Below are 18376 nucleotides of genomic sequence, written 5' to 3' on the forward strand. Positions count from 1 at the left end.
GTCATGTCATGCAATCATGAGCCTGGTAAATGTCACAGGTGCTGAGACAAAAATGTGACCTTCCTGCCAAGCTCTGATAACAGCCCCTATTCCTGCCTCCACAAGGCTCCGCTCCTCCAGTTGTTCCAGTTGCACTAGTGTTGCAGCCCTCCTGATGGCATCAGCCCTGCACCCTGGCAGGGAGCTCAGGTGTCTTTGATGTAACAGGTGCTGCATCTCCTATTTGGCTTTTTGGATGGGGGAAAAAACCCTTCAAAAACTAAAACAGGGGCTTTTGCAGGTGCATGTGCTTGTTCTTCCCTGCTTGGCTGAGCTCTGCCATGCCCACTGGCACCCCCGGAGCAAGTAGTAACTACTCACAGCCTGGTTTTAATGTGAAATTTCAGGTGAATGGGTATTTGCTCACTGCTTCAAAAAAGTTGTCTGTTGTGATAAGTTATTGGCAGCTCCAGTGGTGCACCCTAGGGAACCCTCTCTGTTCCAGAGGACGCAGCATAAGGCGGGCAAGTACAGAGAAGGGCAGGGGGACTGGGGTGGTGACAGAAGAAACCATTCATGTCCCATCCACAGGCAGACTGTGGTTCCACCTTCTGTGAGGACTGTGGGTGTCTGTGGGGAGCTCATCTTGGAGCTGAAGGGGAATCCATCATGTTTATTTGGAAACATGACAGCAGGGCAGTAGCAGTAGCTATCTCAAGAGTCAGCAAGAGAAGGTAGTTCCTGTTCCTCCTGTCTGCACACAGGGCTCTGCCCCTGGGTATGTGGGGAGGTATCAAATCAGCCGTACCAGGAACAGTCGATGCTTTGGCGGTGATGAAGACCGGGGAGCTTGGCAGGCTGTGAGCAGCAGTGGGGCGACCCTGCCCTTTACCTAGGACTGTACTAGCCGCTGCTGGTGACACCAGGACTTGTGTTTGTAACGTCAGAGTCTTACGGTTGACTTCACTATAACAATAGCTGGCTCTGATAGGTTTGTAAAACCAGGGCTTTGCTGCAGGTCCCCCCAGCAGACACTGCGGAGCTCCCCTGGTAGAGAAACAGCAGCGCAGCTGGCATGGCTCCTGGGGAGCTCTGCTGTTATTGTGGAAAGAGCCTTGATAGCAAAGAGAATAATGGTTACTGCCCTGTCATATGCAGCCCATATCCTGCTTCTTAATTAGAGCTATTTGTGGGTATACAGACAGCCCTTGGGGTGGAAAAGCTGTTTTATCAACTAAACCTGGAGGGGAAAAGCACTGGCACAGCTCACATACCTTCAAGCTACAGAAAATGCAAAAGCATTTATTTTTATTACCCAAATAGACTGGGGAGCCTTGATACCTCTTGCATAAAGTTAAATTGAGTAAGCAGAGTCTCTTGTGGGGCAGCGAAATTTAGCTGAGCCAACTCGTATGCAGTTCAGACATTCAGCCTTGACCAGTCAAACCTCCCATCCCCTTGAAAGCAGATCCAAGCTGTTGAGACAGGAGGTGTGACAAGGTGTAATTAGAGATGAGCCTTAACCTCTGCTCTTATCAAAAGAATAGTCTTTGGTGACGGTGGTTTGTTAATGAGAATGGAGTGAAAAGTGCTTGAGCTTCCCTGCTGTGCCATGGCAACAGGGAAAGGTGATGGAAATAGAAGCAGAGAGGACCATGGGGCTGCCCTCTTTAAAAAGAGGGAGTGTGGGGTTTAGGGACAGGTATGGGGTAAATGAGAGGATGTCTGGGGTAGAGGACCATCCTCAGCGTAAAGCACTGTGCCAGCAAGTAGGAAAGCTGGGCTTCTCAGGGCAGTCAGAGGCTTGCCATGCCCTCTGAGGCAGTGGTGACCCCAAGGGGTTTTGCTGGATTTTCTGTGTTGTAGGTAAATGAGTGGCTGCACCCAGCACGGAGACTGAGAATCAAAATGAGCAGAATCTTTCCTGAAGATCAGCCCTAGAGGTTTTGTGGCTGTGGCCTTTCTCTAGCAACAGGAGGTGGTCTCAGGCGCTAGGCATGGGGATGAAAGCAGACATGATGGTCATGGGGAGTTGTGTGTCCATGGCACTCTGCTTTAGGACATGACTGTGGGTATGGACTTCTCTGTCCAGCTATTGCATCCCTGCAGCATGAGCAGGGGCTGAGGGGAGGGAGGACAGCAGGGACCTGTGGATACCCCTCCAGCCTTGCTCTGATTTCTCAGGGCACATCTGTATGTCTTGAGAAAGTCCTGTGGTGCCCATGTTTCATTGTGACTTAGGAACTGGAGAAACAGCACTGACCCATGGGTCAAGGAAGGGTTTGGGCAAGTACACTTGCTGCTAGGTCCTTATTGTAGGGCTGGAGAGGCTGTTTGACACTTCAGCTATATGAACACCCTGGCCAGTGCTGTCTCTGCTAGGTAGGATAAGGTCACTCAGTGCCATCTCCCACCCCTGTAAAGCTGGTGCAATCTAGCTGTTGCATGTTAATCGGCTTTAGCAGAAGCTTTGGCTCAAAAGCTCCAGGCTGTTTTCCTTCCCAGTCTTTAGCACTTTGCTACAGCGCTTGTCCCATGCCTGACCCAAGGCTTCTGCTCGACCCTCTCGAAAGGCATGGTGGAAGGGGAGTGTAAAGCTCAACTCATCCTTGTGAAAGACTGACCAGTGCTGGAAACTCTGTCCATAAGTCTGTTTGCCCTGCTTACTGCCTAAATAGTTCGATAACTTAGTGCTGTTCCTGCTCTCTGGCTTGATTCAACTTTCTTGGGAGGTAATACTGTGACTTTTTTCCCTTTTGTAGTTTCAGGAATTGTTCTGTACTTGACTGAGTCATGCTCTGTGGGTCTGTAATTATCTGTGTTGCCTACATATCCATTAAGGGATTTTGTACGTTAATCTCACAAGATCTACTGCTCATTTTGATGTTTTCACCTTGCTGGCTGCCTGTGACCTCTGCATGCAATGTGCTGGGCGAGCAGAGATGAGGACAAGCGTTTCTCCCTGCTGTCTCTCCCTAACTCACCCTTATCTCTGACCCCTAGATGTGCAGTCGGGCTCCCAGCACCCCAGCCGAGGCTTCTGGACCAGCACAGAGCTGTGGGGCTCTCAACACATCTTTCCATGCGTTGCAAAATAACAAATGGTTCTGCATCAGTGACGTAAGTTTAACTGGACAACTATCTTAGAGCATCTCTAAGTTTTAAAACCAGACACGCTGGCTTATAACTTGGGCAGGGATTGCCGCAATGAGCGAGTGACAAGCCATGAATTCAGTTTTATCAGTGACAACAGTACATCTCACTGCTGCATGGGTGCATTTCAGTTCCATAAAACCATATGTTATAGTTCACTAGTTGTAGAACTAAATCTACCTAAATTTACTCAGTTTTGATCTATCTAAAGTATCTTTTCAGGGGGATTGTTTGATATTTTTCAGTGAACCAACTAAACCAATCATATCAGAGTAAGGAAAAAAAAAGCACTTTAGACTGCTACTTAAAATTTAGGACTGATTGAAAGTAGAAACGCACATATAAAATGCAATAATTAGATTCTATTTAAAGAAGTCAGAATTTTCAATTATTTGCCTGCTTTCCCCCGGCTGCAGCTACTCACTAGATTCAAAACAAAGTAATTCAACAGCTTCTGAATGTGTTCATCTCAATTTACTGTTTGTATTCAAAATTTCCTTTTCAGGTGTTAGGCACAAATTATTCAGTTTTTAATTTGTTACCCTTTGTTATAGAAAAAGGCTTTACAACATACCTGCTATTTCTAGTCACATCTGTAGAGGACTAATCAGATGTTTAAAAAAACCCCATATCACTTTATCATTTTCATCTCTGAGGCAGTTTAATGCACTTTTCCAAAAATGTGCTAATTTTGGCCCTGATTCAAGGAATATCCATCATTAGGACAGCAGAGGGACCCAAAAGTCACACTGGCATCAGTTGCACTTTAAGCATGTGCTGGAATTCTGCTCATGCTCCTCACGTACTAAACTGGTGCTTGCAGTTTTCACTACTCACAAATGTCACGTACCCATGTATGTCACGAAATGTGGACTGAATTTAGAAAGAGTAAGGAATTGGTAAGCTTTGCAAAATACAATTCTAGAGCCATCTCAACTTGCCCTAGGAAGTAGGGTGTCTTAAAGTTTTACTAGAATTTAAGTTACTTACATTATTCTCCTGCACCTCTAGTCATTCTTCCAGTATGACCCAAACTAGGAGGAAACACCTGAGGAATAGTTTGATGCTTACCAGTGGAGCTCTTGGTGTGTAACACATCAGTAACGCACAAAGCTCATCAAAGCACTCTGTTACTACAGTAGCATTTGGAGCCCACAGTACCAGTGAAGCACAGATTGAGACGTGATATACATCCACACCAAGAAGCTTTTAAGAAATGAGGGAAACATTCTAGAGCACTGAAAAAAACCCCAAAGACAGGAAGGAGGTTTTTCGACCACAATATTATTAGAGAACATGCTCAGAAACATAACTCTGGGTGTCAAAGCTGAGCTTGTTCAATTTTTTATTCATCTGTAGACATTTCCCTCCAACATGAAGTAATTTAAACAGCTTTTCTGAACAGCCTGTGAATCAGCCACTCGTGCCCAACTATCTGGCTCTGGTCTGTGTTCAGGAAGAAGTGTGGCAGATCCAACCCAGATCCAGGGGTTGATCTTGCAGCAAGTAGAACAAAACATTAGCTCAGACTGCTGGAGCAGAAAATTCCAATCAAATCTGAAGGCTGATATGTTTGGCTTGAGCACTGCCAAACAGTTATATTGAACTGTGACTTCTTTGACTGATGCTCTGATCCAGAGTTTGACTTGCCTTCCTCTCAAGAGCAATATAAATAGTGAAGAACAAGTCTCCCACTGTTAAATAGCAAATGCTTTAACACCACAGGTGAAGATATTTAGTCACTAAAAATCTGATGCAATAACCTTAGTGTTTCAAAACACCAGTCAAAATCTGGGGTGTTGCCAGGAAAGGAGGGGACATCACTCAGCAACAGTGACCACACAGGCTCTGCTCCAGGTCACCCAGTCCCCTTGCACACAGGAGCTGTAGCTAACCCAGGCAAAAATGATAAGAATCGCTCTTTTCTGCTATATAAACACCTTGAAAAATGGTGTTGTGTGAGCAGAGTGGGTGTGCAATTCCAGCTAGACAGTTCAAAGAATAACAAACAACTTTCAAGCGTTACTGATGCACTTTGCTGTGCCCACCGGCAGTGCTAAGAACGATGCAATTTGAGAACAAGCTCCTTTTGACTTGTACACGTTATTTCTTAACAGAAAATGAATTGGTGGGAAAACTATTTGCTAGGAGAGACATAATTAATAGCATGGCATTGTATGTGGCAAGGAAACATGTCAAGGTCTGCCCAGACTCCTGAAAACTAAATGAGTGTCCAAGTGCTCACAGTGTCAAAGCAGCATCAAAGAATCTCCAGAGATGAGCAAACTTCACAAATAAGCTTAAATAATGAGGCTCGGGGATGTATGAGAAAGCTCATCAGTATATAAATAGTTCATTTTGAAATCCTTTATAATAAACACCATTGGCAAAGGGCTGATGTATGAATGGTGAGGTTGAGATCTTCTGTGATTGTCAGGGATCTAAAAGATAATGGGGTTGCAGGGTAGGGGATCTGGAGTGGGTAGTGCAGCTGGGCTGGGAAATGAAGGTCTAAGACAGACAGTGTGGTCCAGCAGATAAAGCCAGGAGTCAGGAGAGCCAAACTTTGCGCTGTAAGGCATCATAGATGCTTTTCACCACTCTCTGGAAAAACCTAACCAAACCGAAATGTTAATCTCTTGCCATGATGCAGTTCTTCCAGACTCAAATCTTTCGAGTTGCTTATACCTAAACCACATCCTGCTTAGTGAGGAGCTCTTTCAAAGCACATGTCAACATCACATTCTGGTAACTTCTGGCTGTCACCAGATAGTGCTAATGTTACTTACACAAGAAACTTGTAACATTAGAAAGCTATGCCTTGTCTTGTCCAGGATAGATCAGTACTTTTTCTTCTAGTCCTGTTATTCCCCCCCCCAACATTTCCTTTTCACTGAAATCTTTCCCCATTGATCCCCCAGCCAAAGCACTTGATTGGCCACACACATGGGGTGCACCAGTTGCCCAGGCTAATACCAGGTAGCACCTGCCATGTCAGTAGGGAAATGTCAGAGGATTCTGGCCTTTAACACCTCCTTGTTCAGCGTTTCTGGTTTTAAATAGCTTTAATGAATCAGGAGAACTGTTTACCCTCTGAAACAGGTTTTTACCTAGGCTTCATCTTGTTGGTAGAAAGAAAAAATTCAGCACTTCTCGCATCAGTCTTAAATACATCCTGAACAGACAGAGTGGAAAATTGTCTTAAACCCTTTGGCATTCACTTGCTGTCAGTCGCATGTCAAGTCAGGAATAAAAATTGGCAACTAGCTGTAGATTTCACAGTCATGCAGCAGGATTTGTGGAGCTGAATTTGCAGCTCAGTTCTCTGCTTCAGCTGTCACTCCATGTACCTCCAGTGATGAGCATTCATGCCATGGTGAGGCATTAGAGTTGTCAGATATCCAGAGCTTACAAAAATAACTTCATTTTTAAATGGACTGTCTCTTTTGGTATGAATAATCAGACAGAACAACATACAAAATACTTGACATGTACTGGGAGCCCAGTGCAGTCTCTGACACATGAAAATGTTTGGAATACTTCAGACTCCATTTAATGCTTCTCCAGAGTTTTGCAGAGCAGTAAATTATGAGCTCTGTAATTAAGCCACACACTCCCTCTTTGATTGTGCTTTAATCCTATTTCTTCTAACAGAGACTGTGAAAGCTATTGATCAAATACTTCTCAGGGACCTCAACATAATTGAAGAGGAAGCTAAACGTTCACAGGGAACAAGGCATTAAACTTTGCTGTTGATTGATATTATCAAGGCTCAGCTACACTTTGGAAATACAAGTAGGTTAAAACTGCCTTCTCTATCAAAACAAAAGGAACAAAAACTCAGCAGAGGTGTTTTTCTCTGAACTTATGAGCAATAAATACATTATTTTGGGGCTAAGCAGAAAAGTAGCCATTTATCTCCCCTGCAGTTATAATAAATTCTGGCAGTTTGGCACAGAACCATTTTATATGAACAGCCCAGAAAAGTCATGTAGAGCAGACACGAGCTGTGCTGCTTTGGCCAAAGTTCCACCCAGCAGCGGTTCAAGGGCAGCACACAGGCTTGGCCGCTGTTCACCCACACTCATCTTCTGGGCACCTGCAATTCTTGTAGTAAGGATATTGGAACTTCCTTGCCTATTCCATTTAGCATCTGACTATGGACTTGTTCATGAAATTGTCCAGCTCCTCCCTGAAGCAGTTGATGCTTCTTGCATCTGCCACAAATCCCAGGAGAGTGCTACCTGCTGCTCTTGACAATTTTAAGGCACTCTCCTATTTGTATGAGTGACCTCTCATTCCAGTATTGAGGGATTTGGTGAATCTCAGTTTTGTGCTTGCCTTATCGACAGCTTCACCATCTCAAATCATGTCTCGGGCAAGGAAATCACTGCTGCATTTTTAGAAGATAGTCAGTAAAATACACAAGGTTCTGGGAAAAAAAAATCAAGTTGCAAGACTAGTCTTCAAACATAAAATATGATAAGGGAAACAACATTAGTCATAAAAAACACAATGACTTGTCAGCAACAGCAATGTGTTACCATTGCATCGAGATCATACTCTCACATATTCCAGTGCAGCTTAAAATATCTGAAAGGGGAATGCATACCTACTTCGGATCAGCAAATACTTTGAAATTCTGGGATGAAATCCCAGTGTCACTGAAATAAAAAGAAATCAAGATTTTTTTTTTTTAAATTTTTCTTGTGTAAAGCAAAAGAAAGTATCACTCATTCAGTGTAAAACTTCTGTTTGTATGCCAACTTTGAGCAGAAAGATATGGACACGTTTAAATACATTCCTTCAGTTCCATTTGCTCTGTCTGGCTAGCGTAACAAACTCTATAGGTGATTCACGTGCAATGCCTCGACTTCTTTCAATTGAAAGGTATTCTAGTACGCATACAGCAGTCCTATAATCCAATATCTATGCTACTGCAGCCTTCCTAGGTAAAGGATTCCTGTTCTAACCTCAGGTACTATACCTGCGCTGTACATATGTGAGCGAAGCCTTCTAGTTCAGACATCAGCTCTAGGAGACAAAACTTCAGAAATTCACCCTCCATACTTATCTAAAGCAAAGATTTTTATGCATCAGGTTTCTGGTTTACTAGTTTAAAACACAGCTTGGGTTGGCACTAAACCACAAAGAGCAGCAGAGAAGAAACTGTACACTTTTCTGACAGGTCACTGAGCCGGAGCCTAACGTGCTCATCTTAACAGCTCATTTGTGTCTGCTGTCCTGACATGCTGACATTTGCTGTCAAGGTTCCTTTCCCAGGCAGCTAGGCACTTTACTATTCAACACCACTGCCCTAATCTGCAGCGGCACACACCAGTCTCTTAGTTAACCACTGATGCAAATTCGGTGTCTCTGGAATCCAAAGAAACACCCCCAAAAAACCTAAAATGAAGATTATCAATGGTTTCTCTATTATGCAAACTAGCTATTTAAGACAGCACAGGACACAAATTATGAAAAAGGTATTTATTATTTACACAACTGCTATAGTTCCTTAAGAACAATATATACCATTTTTATTTGAAAGGGTCAGTCTTCTTTCAAATACATGAACTGCATAATGCACAAGTGTTGGTAATGCCAAACAGCAGTCACATCACACTTCTATAGTGCAGGCATAAGCAGCGCAAGTAAATGATATTTTAAGAACAGTATGGCTGAATATTGTATTTAAACACAGTGTTTGCACTTTGACAAGATTTAGCTAGAAGAGAACAAGGGTTTTGTTCATGCTTTGTTAGGAATGTGACTTTCCCATCTGAGGATTAAACCCTTTATCTGACACATGAGAATTTTTCAGGCAGACTGCTTTTCACTTATCAAATAAGAGTGGGTTTCTCTCCCTCAAACTTCAATCTTTTGTTTTCCAGTAAACACTGCTTTATAGTACAAGTTCACACACTGGGGTAAATTGGCCACAGAGGTGGTACTTTCCCATCTTACTGTCTTGCACAGAGAAACACTGACATACTAATACATACCAAACTTAGACAACTTGTAATTTATAGACTTAAATACTGGAACAGGAGAGGGAGACTGTTTCTAAAGATGGAGGGAATAGAGGGCTTATACAATTCATACACTGCCAAGGTTGGCTCCTTACTCAACTTTTTTGGTCTAAATATTTTTTTTCCTAGTTTCAGAATGGTTTTGGTCTTTAATGGTTATGGTTGTACTTCGGCAGCAAAGGAGAGGAAAGTATTTTAAGTAGTAACACCAGAACTGAATGCAAGAAAAAGTAACTGACTTGTTTCTCCCACTTTGAGCTTATTGCTGTGATCTTTTAAAAAAACCCACAACCAACCACCTGGAAGACCAAGTATAGCAGTCATTCTGGCATTGGATCCAGTGTCCAGCACTATTATACTCTAGCGTTAAAAGCAAGGAAAAGTCCAATGATCTTAGTTACGTTCCCTTCAATTCAGTGCCACACAATTTTATTAGTGTTATTGTCCTTGCTTCTTCGAAAGATACCTGAAAGAAACAGAGGTACAGTTTTCAGAAATAAGAGTTAGGCACAAATACATCTAGTATCTTTTATAAACTCAAAGTATGAATCTGCTGTCTTTTCTCACTAGCAATCTCCTTATTGATAACCAAAGTTAGAAATGTGATCAATACTACTCATGATTTTTATTTCAACATTCTTTCAATTCCACGATAGGTTATCTTACAGTAATTCAAAATCATTCAAAATCAAGTTACTTTTTTAGTTTTTTTTTTTTTTTTAACAAAAGGGAGAAAGGAAATGGAAACATGTTTTATTCTAAGACGTTGAAAATTACATCAGTTGGAAAAGTAGCTATTACATCTTTTAAGATAAAAAGGCCCATTATTGCTTTCCTTTAAATAAATTCAAGACTTTAATGAACAGTCATCCAGCATAAGCTGAAAAGAACAGCCCCCCGCTAGCTGCTTTAGAGAATCTGAGTTATTCCAAAATGTTTGTTTTCTGATCTCATAGTTCTCTTACCACTACAGCTGGAGCAATCTGGCTATAAGGTGACAATGAAGTCTTTGCAAATACTCTAGGGGGAAAAAAAAAAATCCAACCAATTTAACTGACAGTATGAAATATCCAGTGAATTTTGCTGCTTTTAAAGTTTAACGTTTGGCTTTCTGTTCTAATCAGAAACAGGAAAGAAAATTACATCCAGTTTGCAAGGCTGTTCTTTTAAGCACTGAATGAGTGTTTTTTGAGTAGCACATTGCGCACAATTTTCTTTTCTCATATATTGAAACTTCAGACTGTTGCATAAAACCATTAAGAAGAATTTTCCCCAAACACTTCAGCTAATCATTCTCTAGCAAGAATTAGGATGCTAACTGGTGCCCTAAGCATTTGGAAACCTCTCATTTATAACACAGTAACTTACATTTCAGAGCCGATGAATACCGTAATACCACACAACTTGGATAGTGCCTGAGAACCACACTCTAACACCCCAAACCTCTGAAGTAACCACCAGAAAAGTTGCCTTGTAACTAAGGACCTTAGATCTGAACTGACAGCCTAACTTTGCAGGGGTGGAAAGAGAGATTTCCAGGGACCAGGTTCCTTCAAAAATTTTTTTACCTTTAGGAAGCATAATTGCTTCACTGAAAACAACTGATGGTCCTGAATACTGGAGAAATATGAAAAAAAGGTCCATTCTGTCAAAATCTTATGTTAGGGAAGCAGGGAGAACACTATAGCCTTATTAAAATTCTACTCAAACTAAAAGACCCTCATACCTGTAAGTGGCATCAAAATTCATCAGCTCAGTTGTTTCTGGTCTTTATACAGATAACCTCAAGCAAAACACAGTGGGGTCAGGGACAGAAGGAAGAAAGAATGTTGACTTTGTTCTTACCTTTCCCAATGTTTGTGATTCAGCTCCAAAAAGTCATCTAATTTTGCTATTTCTTTGAGGTATTGAGTGAGCTTTAGAAGCTCCTTGTCTTTATCCCGATTTAAATGTGCTTTCATAAAAGGCCTTATCTACACAAAAAATAAACTGGGTATAACCATTTGTTCAAAGTAAGAAAAATGCTTCTAATTCTCTATCATTTACCACCTAATTGAAATAAATTTTCAGTACTATGCCAAGTTATAACTTTCTTAGGTAAGAGGAAGAAAAACCTTTTCTATTAGTGGCCACATCCAATTTGTCTTGTTATTCACGCAAACTGGACTGTAGGGTTTTGGCCTTGCATGCCCACCAGGAAGAAATTTGTTTTGTCTTGCACTTCTTCAAGCCTTCCTCTCCCAGTCAGACAGAATGATAAAATGATCTGGAATGGATGCCATGTTTTCTAATATGATATCATAGACATTTTTGCAGGAGACATGAGGGGTTTTCAGCTCTGTTTTGGGTTGTGTGGCATCACTGGAACCAGATGCTTTTTTTTTTTCTCAACAAAAAGCATTTGACTACAATCATAGCTTCTGTGAAAAGAGATGTCAGAAATAAAGCTTATCTGACAACTGCTTTAAGCTTGGAATACATTATACCTGTGCCTTGTTTTAGTGATTCAATGTTCTTGTCTGCAGCTCTGTTAACATTTTGACAAACATCTTTCAAATCTGAGTTAAAGGGAGGCTCTCTGGATAATCCTCTCCCAGCAAGATCTTTGCTATTCTCGATTCTCCTAACACTGTACAGTTCCAATTAACATCGTCTTGCTAGATCTCATCAATTGCTACCGTCTTCACATCATGGATACTTTCAAAGAAACATCATCTTCGATTCCTGCATTTGAAAACATCTTTTTTTTTTTTTTTTAAGAAATTTATGAGGGTTCTTTAGTACCATACTGCTGTACCATCATATTTAAGTAGAAATATAAGTTGCATTCTTCTTATTCAGAACCAACACTGATCATGAAGCACAAAATGGTTGACAATTTTATAAAATCAAGTATTTGCTGCTCTGCAGTCAAAATGGCTCAAGGTATTAATTACTTCCTAGAACAGAACACTTGCTATTACACTGGCATGCTACCATGAAGTACAGTCACTTCTTATTTATTTTCTGAATATAACCACTCTTGAGATTGAACATCACATATTTCAATGGTGCCTGTCAGGAATGCCCACCTTGATTATGGCTCGCAGGTATAATTTAAGCAGAAATCATGATTTCATTGATGGTGGTCTCTTAAAAGCTCACTTAATAGTGAAACAAAGCTTATTTAATACTACTATTATGGAAGTATTAGTCCAGACAAATGGAAATCTAAAAAAAAATATAATAAAATATGCATCTTTGCTAGTTAAGAATAGCCTTTCTTTATGATACAGCAAAGTAGTATGAGATAGTACTACTTGAAGTATAAGAAAAAGTAGTAATACGTGAAAATTCCAGTTAAAATTACCTTGAGTCCATTCTGTGGATTCATTAGGAAGTTTCGGCCGATATCATCAAACATAATAGTATTTTTTTTGCTGTAATATTCCGAAAATTTTCCCCAGATAACACCAAGCGGCTTCACCTGCAAAAATAACACATACAAGGTACCTGAGGCAAATTAGATCATATGCAGGAGATGAAAGTACCAGACTGTATGAACTTGAGTCCAAACTTGAATGGACACTTGTATTCTTTAGCTGAAAAATTAGCAGGTAGTTGGGCTTTAATAAGGGAAGAGATGTGAAATAGTATAACGGACTAACTACCCCCCACGCTAAAGAAAACCTTTCTGTTGGTACTAAATTTTCTAGCAACAGTTACCTATTATTTGATTTGAAAGCAGTGTCATCCAAATGTACTACTCAAAACATTAATAGAGAATTTCAGTAGAAAAAAAATAATCTGTGCTTCCAAGATTCTTATGATTTTCTTACACGAAAACTCCAGCACAACTTTATTGTTGAATATTTCAAAGGCGTATGATAACGTTTCAGTTGAATGTAGAATAAGATCAGGAAAAAATAGGTACTTACATCTATGAGTCCTCTCCTAGGAGTGTGCACTGTTATCATGGCAGCACTGTCCAACATGAAAGTTATCTTGTAGTTTGCATTGGTACTCACGCCAAGCTCCTGCATCACAGATTTTTTTATTATTAAAGCTTCTAATTATGACAGTTTTACTGCTGTACAACTCAAACCACAATTATAATACATTGTTTGCCAAAGGGTGAGCTGCTGAGGATTACCAGAGACACACTAAAAACAGGTATCTGGGGAGGGTTAATTTTAAGAATTATAAAAGTACACTCTTCTAGCAAGAGGAAAAAAAGCTGATAGGAATTTATTTTTGCAGTGTTTACTATCAGAAACTTAACAACTGATGTCAGCATAAAGTCAAAGCAACTTTGCAGAAAAGGCAAAATACAGAGAGGTCTTGCTCATGCCTTCATAATCTTTCACAACTTCTACGTGCCTCAACTTCTCTCAGTATCTACAGCAAGGATAGCAACTGTGTACTGTCTGCTATTTGTTCCTTCCAGTAAGTTGCAACAAAACACAGCCCAATAGAAGATGAAATGTATGGTAACAGTTTATTGTTACCCTTTCCTCTTACACTTGTCCAAGACAGCCAACCTTAGAAATCTGTCAATTTGCATTTTAAAGATTTGATAACTCCTGAAATAAAGACCCTTAGGAAAACACCCTTTTTAGAAATAAAAAAACTTTGACCGGATGAGAGAACATTTCCATTTCAAATCCTTTCCAAAGCTGAAAAGTAGTAGTAAAACATGCTGACATGTTATAACATAAACGTTGATGACAATTTTTGGTGTGTGCAAAAGCAGTAATATGCAAAGCTACATAACAAGCAGAAAATATCCACTGTAACAACTCTCTTGCAAATATCCAGCCACGCTTAACTGATTTGCTTTTATATGAAAAAGTACATCTTGCAAATGAAAAGTGCTACCTATCTGGTAGGTAGTGTCCTGTTAACACTGAAAAAACTAGCTGTTCTAGACTGTTTGAATTCCAGGCATAAATAGATGATAAACAAGAGATTAAACTTTGCTATCTGATACTCCCTTCTTTTTAATGCTCTTCCTGCTTTGTAGTTTAAAACAAAAACTTTAACGTCAAGTATTGTTGGGATCATTGTTCCCTGACAAAAAGTGAAACTTTGAGAGGTAAGCACCCCTGGTGCTATGAGTTTAAGGAGAAACAGCAGTTGGCATGTAGCAGTAGGAGTCTCAACTGATCAAGATCCTGGAATAGGCATGGAAAGCTTGTGATTCAGTAACATATTATGAAAGGGCTGGAAAGGTGACCTAGAAATGTAGAAAGGTGACCAGTGCAGGAGAAACAGTCCAGTTTTGACCAATGGTTTTCCACAAGATTGAGTCTTAGCACTACACTGACGGACACAACATGAACAAAGATGTAACGCTGCCACAAGAAGTGCAATGTTTGCAAGGCTCAACGCTGATTTTACTTGCACTAACTCTACTTCGTAGTTCTGATTAAAGGTTCTCATTTCTGAGAGGCGTTTTTGTTTGTTTAGAAAAATTGTAGCAATTCATTATTTTGAGGAAGAGAACACTGGAAAATGAGCTTTGCTCTGTCAAAAACCTGAAAAATAGCCTATAACAAAGAGTGGAGATACAAATGCTTAAATTTGGATAAGTTGTCCCTGAGAAAGAAACAAGGTTTGATTTATAAGCATAATAAACCAACCCACCAACCAAACATACAGCAATTCTTAGTAAGCTCCTTAGATTTACAGCTAAGCTTGACTGTAAATATGTTTACCACTAGGTCAGCTGTGCAAAACTGGCTAGTTGCCTGATTTAGGTACGGAAGAAACTAGGATTGAAAGAAGAGCTCTTACGGATGTTTTAATAAGGCAGAGGAAGCAACATAACCACACAGCTGCAAGAGGTACAAGATAAATATGAAAAGAGTTTCCTCTTGATAACCTACTCCTCATGCCACATCTGTCTGCTCCTTTAAAAAAATGATATTACACTTAAAGATTAGAAGTCTATAATTAGAGGTAAGATGAAAGCAACTGTGAAGGCTGCGTGACTAATCTAAGTTTCAGCAGGTACTGACTTGTGTTTAGTTCTGCTAAATTTAGCACCTACTGCTGATAGTTTGTGTGGAATTCTAAAATTAGATTTAATCTAGTTTTGTGACAATTTAAAGTGACTATGCAGATTTAAAAAAAACCCTCAGGTTTTGATTCATACAACCTCCCCAGCTGCTAACCCTCCCTACAATGCTGAGCATGAGTCCAACTATATGAACAGCTAGCCAGACTAGAAATAAATGACACATTTTCAGAACTACTTACTTTCATTTTAGCTTCAATCCACTTCATATTAGTAGCAGCTGAAACAAAAGGGAGAAAACAGAAAGAGTACTTTATCAACATAAGTCACTGACAGGCAAAAAGAAACGAGCCAAGAAATTGTTCACTTAACATATCAAATTTTTATACAAAATTTAATTTCAGAGAGATTCATCCTTGCTACAGCTTTTAGGGTTCACTGCCTTGAAGACAGTCTTACTTCATGGAAGTTTATTTTTATTTGGAAAAGCTTACTTTTCAAATGAACAGCTAGATAAAGTGCTGCATGCATGTAAATAATTTTCTAGATCAGCTGTTACTGAACTACAGTCTGCAGAACCATAAGGAGAGGTTTGAGGAACGACACTGCCTCTGTAAGATTTTCTTCTGGAAGCAATGATAAGAATACATAAGGCCTGGAACAGATGAAGTGTCAACATTGCCCACTGTTGTAAGAATACGTGGGAACATAGTTCCAGACTATGAAAACTAATTTTTTAAATACAATTTTAATATAGTTTAAACCCTGCACTGGCTAAAGTCTGTTCTCCAGCTGTTGGATAGGAAGTGAAACAGCATGCACAGGCAAACGATCAATCATCCCTGTAGCGAGGAGAGTTTGGTTCATTTGGCAGGCCACTGCTTATTGTCTGGATTGAGATTATTTGCAGAGATAGCTATCAAACAGTGTTTGAATGTTGATTATACAATTTTGTTACTTCAAGCACTTGTTTGTTTGTACAAAGTAACAGTCAGTACATTGATGTTGAGTTTTATACTGTGATTAGACCCATTCATGTGAGCAATATGTGGTGTGTTTTCACATAAGAATTACTATTTTCTAAATAGCTTTAATAGCTGTGTGAACATTCCTGCTGGATGTATTACAGCTAAGCATTCATGTATTGTTTTAGATCTTGTGATTCACACTAAAAAGCAATATAAAAACCTCCCACCTGCAGTCTCTGCTCTGAATGACAATTTACAATAAAGTCTGTGTTACAATAAAGTCTTAGGTACTGAGTATAAAACTTACACCAAATTACAATGTCATAATCCTCATATGCAGATGTCAGGAATTCATGAAGGTATGGCCTCATCAGTTCTACCCCAGTTTCAGCACATGATCTGTGGTCTAAAAAGAAATAAGATAGAAGTAATTCATTATAGGCTTAAGTTAAGTTATTAAAGGTCAGTCTGACTTTCCTATCTGACCTGAAGAGTTCATGAGGGAAGCACTGGGGCATTTTAAAATAATTAATGAATTCATAGCAAACTACCATTCCCATTTTAAAGGTGGAGAGAAGAAAAGAGGGGACATTTATCTGTTGATCCTTACGGGTATTTGAGGGCTTAGCTAATAAATAATGAAATCAGAGATCTGTGGGTCTGAATATCTTTGAAGAGTCAGGCCAAATAGCTTATCTGTGCACCTTAGCAAATTTGTAACAGCCCAGATATGACAGATTCCTTCAAACCTAGTCCAGTTAATTTTGTGAACATGTATCAAGCTTATTTCGGACGGCAACACAAACGTTGCCTGTTCCAATTAAAAAACTGCTCTCAAATTCTGCTAGCAGAAGATGTCTAAATAAAAAATTTAAACTCAGTAATGGCTTGAATTTTGATCTTGGATTGTAAACAAATCTGATCAAAAAGAAAGCTAAGGAAACGTAATCAGGCAAGCTATTATTTACTGCTTGTAGTCAAGCTGCCATGACACACCTACATCCCAGAAAATTAAGTCAGAAGGAAAATTGTGGCTTACAAGAAAACCAGTCTGACAGAATTTTCAAGTAAAACGTGTTTTTGTGCATGTTTAGTAACGATCTGGAAATAAAATTTGAAGCAATTCTCCCACGCCCCCCAAAAGTGGAGTCAGTCAGGTACAGAGATCATTATTTCACAACAGTATCTTGCTCTGCCACCATGATGTCCAAAATACAGATTGGTCAAGAGAAAGATTATTCGGATAAAATATTAAATTGCTACTTTTTACATCTTCCTGCAGAACGGAAACAATTGCTGCACTAAAATCAACAATATGCAACACTTACAAAGCCCAACGGTTTTAAAAATATGAGCAGAAGACCCCGCAATATTACCAAGCAGAAGTTATATAGTACAACACATACCAAAGTTAGTGAAGTAGAGTTGTAAAGCAAAAATCAAGAAACGTGACCTGGTAAATAACTGACCTCTTCAAGAAAAAACCCCCACAAGTTGCATAAATCTCACCAAATAGTGTATAATCAACATCTAGCACCAGCAGCTTTTTTTCCTTCTCTAGGAGGATTCAGAATTTCCACTTTGTATTCTTTAACTCTGCGGGAAATTTTTAGTAGATTTTCTTCCCTAATGTAACAGTGCAAAAAGTTACAGTTAATTAAAATGCATACTGTACATTCAATAACAGGACTGTTTTTAATAGCTAAAACTACTAACCTGTTTTCTACTTCCACAACTTCCTCTTCAATATCAAAGTCATTGACAACATCATCATTATCAGGAGGTGGCCCAAGGACATCTTCCTAGAGGAATAATAATAAAAGATAACTAGGATCACTGGAGGAAAATAGCAACCAATATCAAGTTTCTGTTACAGTACATTACAGGAAAAAAATACTATTTAACCAAAATCATTTCACTTTACTAGTGGAAAGAATTACTAAAGTATACCAATGATTGTTCAGATATAAGAAGTCAGTGAATATCATAATAATAGGTTTGTACTTCAAATCCAGAACAATAAAGGAGTTTAATGAATACACTGCTATCACAGTGCTGCAGAAAAGTTTACTTTACACAGAAAAATAAACACCAAAAGAAATGTACTGTACTGCCATTTTTCAAATGATTACTGGAATATTCAAAATTTAAAATCATAATTAGGAGACATATAAGCATTTTTTCCTGTTTAAACTAATAAGTAAAGTATTTACCAAACTCTCTTCACGAGTGCCCATCATCATTAT

The 18376-nt window shown here is 39.5% G+C and overlaps 1 protein-coding gene across 1 annotated transcript in view; it reads right to left on the minus strand.

Moving 5' to 3' along the window:
* Positions 1-9467: 9467 nt before the first annotated feature.
* UBLCP1 (ubiquitin like domain containing CTD phosphatase 1) overlaps positions 9468-18376 on the minus strand; it is a 12286-nt gene continuing 3377 nt past the window's right edge. The window contains 10 exon segments of the mRNA XM_075766261.1: positions 9468-9630; positions 11010-11137; positions 12514-12630; positions 13082-13180; positions 15405-15442; positions 16438-16536; positions 17640-17679; positions 17681-17756; positions 17847-17932; positions 18344-18376. The exon segment at positions 18344-18376 is cut by the window's right edge and continues 59 nt beyond it. Coding sequence (XP_075622376.1) covers positions 9603-9630; positions 11010-11137; positions 12514-12630; positions 13082-13180; positions 15405-15442; positions 16438-16536; positions 17640-17679; positions 17681-17756; positions 17847-17932; positions 18344-18376 — 744 coding nt within the window. The 3' untranslated portion in view covers positions 9468-9602.

Source organism: Balearica regulorum, chromosome 14 (genome assembly GCF_011004875.1).
Source record: "Balearica regulorum gibbericeps isolate bBalReg1 chromosome 14, bBalReg1.pri, whole genome shotgun sequence".
Taxonomy (NCBI): domain Eukaryota; kingdom Metazoa; phylum Chordata; class Aves; order Gruiformes; family Gruidae; genus Balearica; species Balearica regulorum.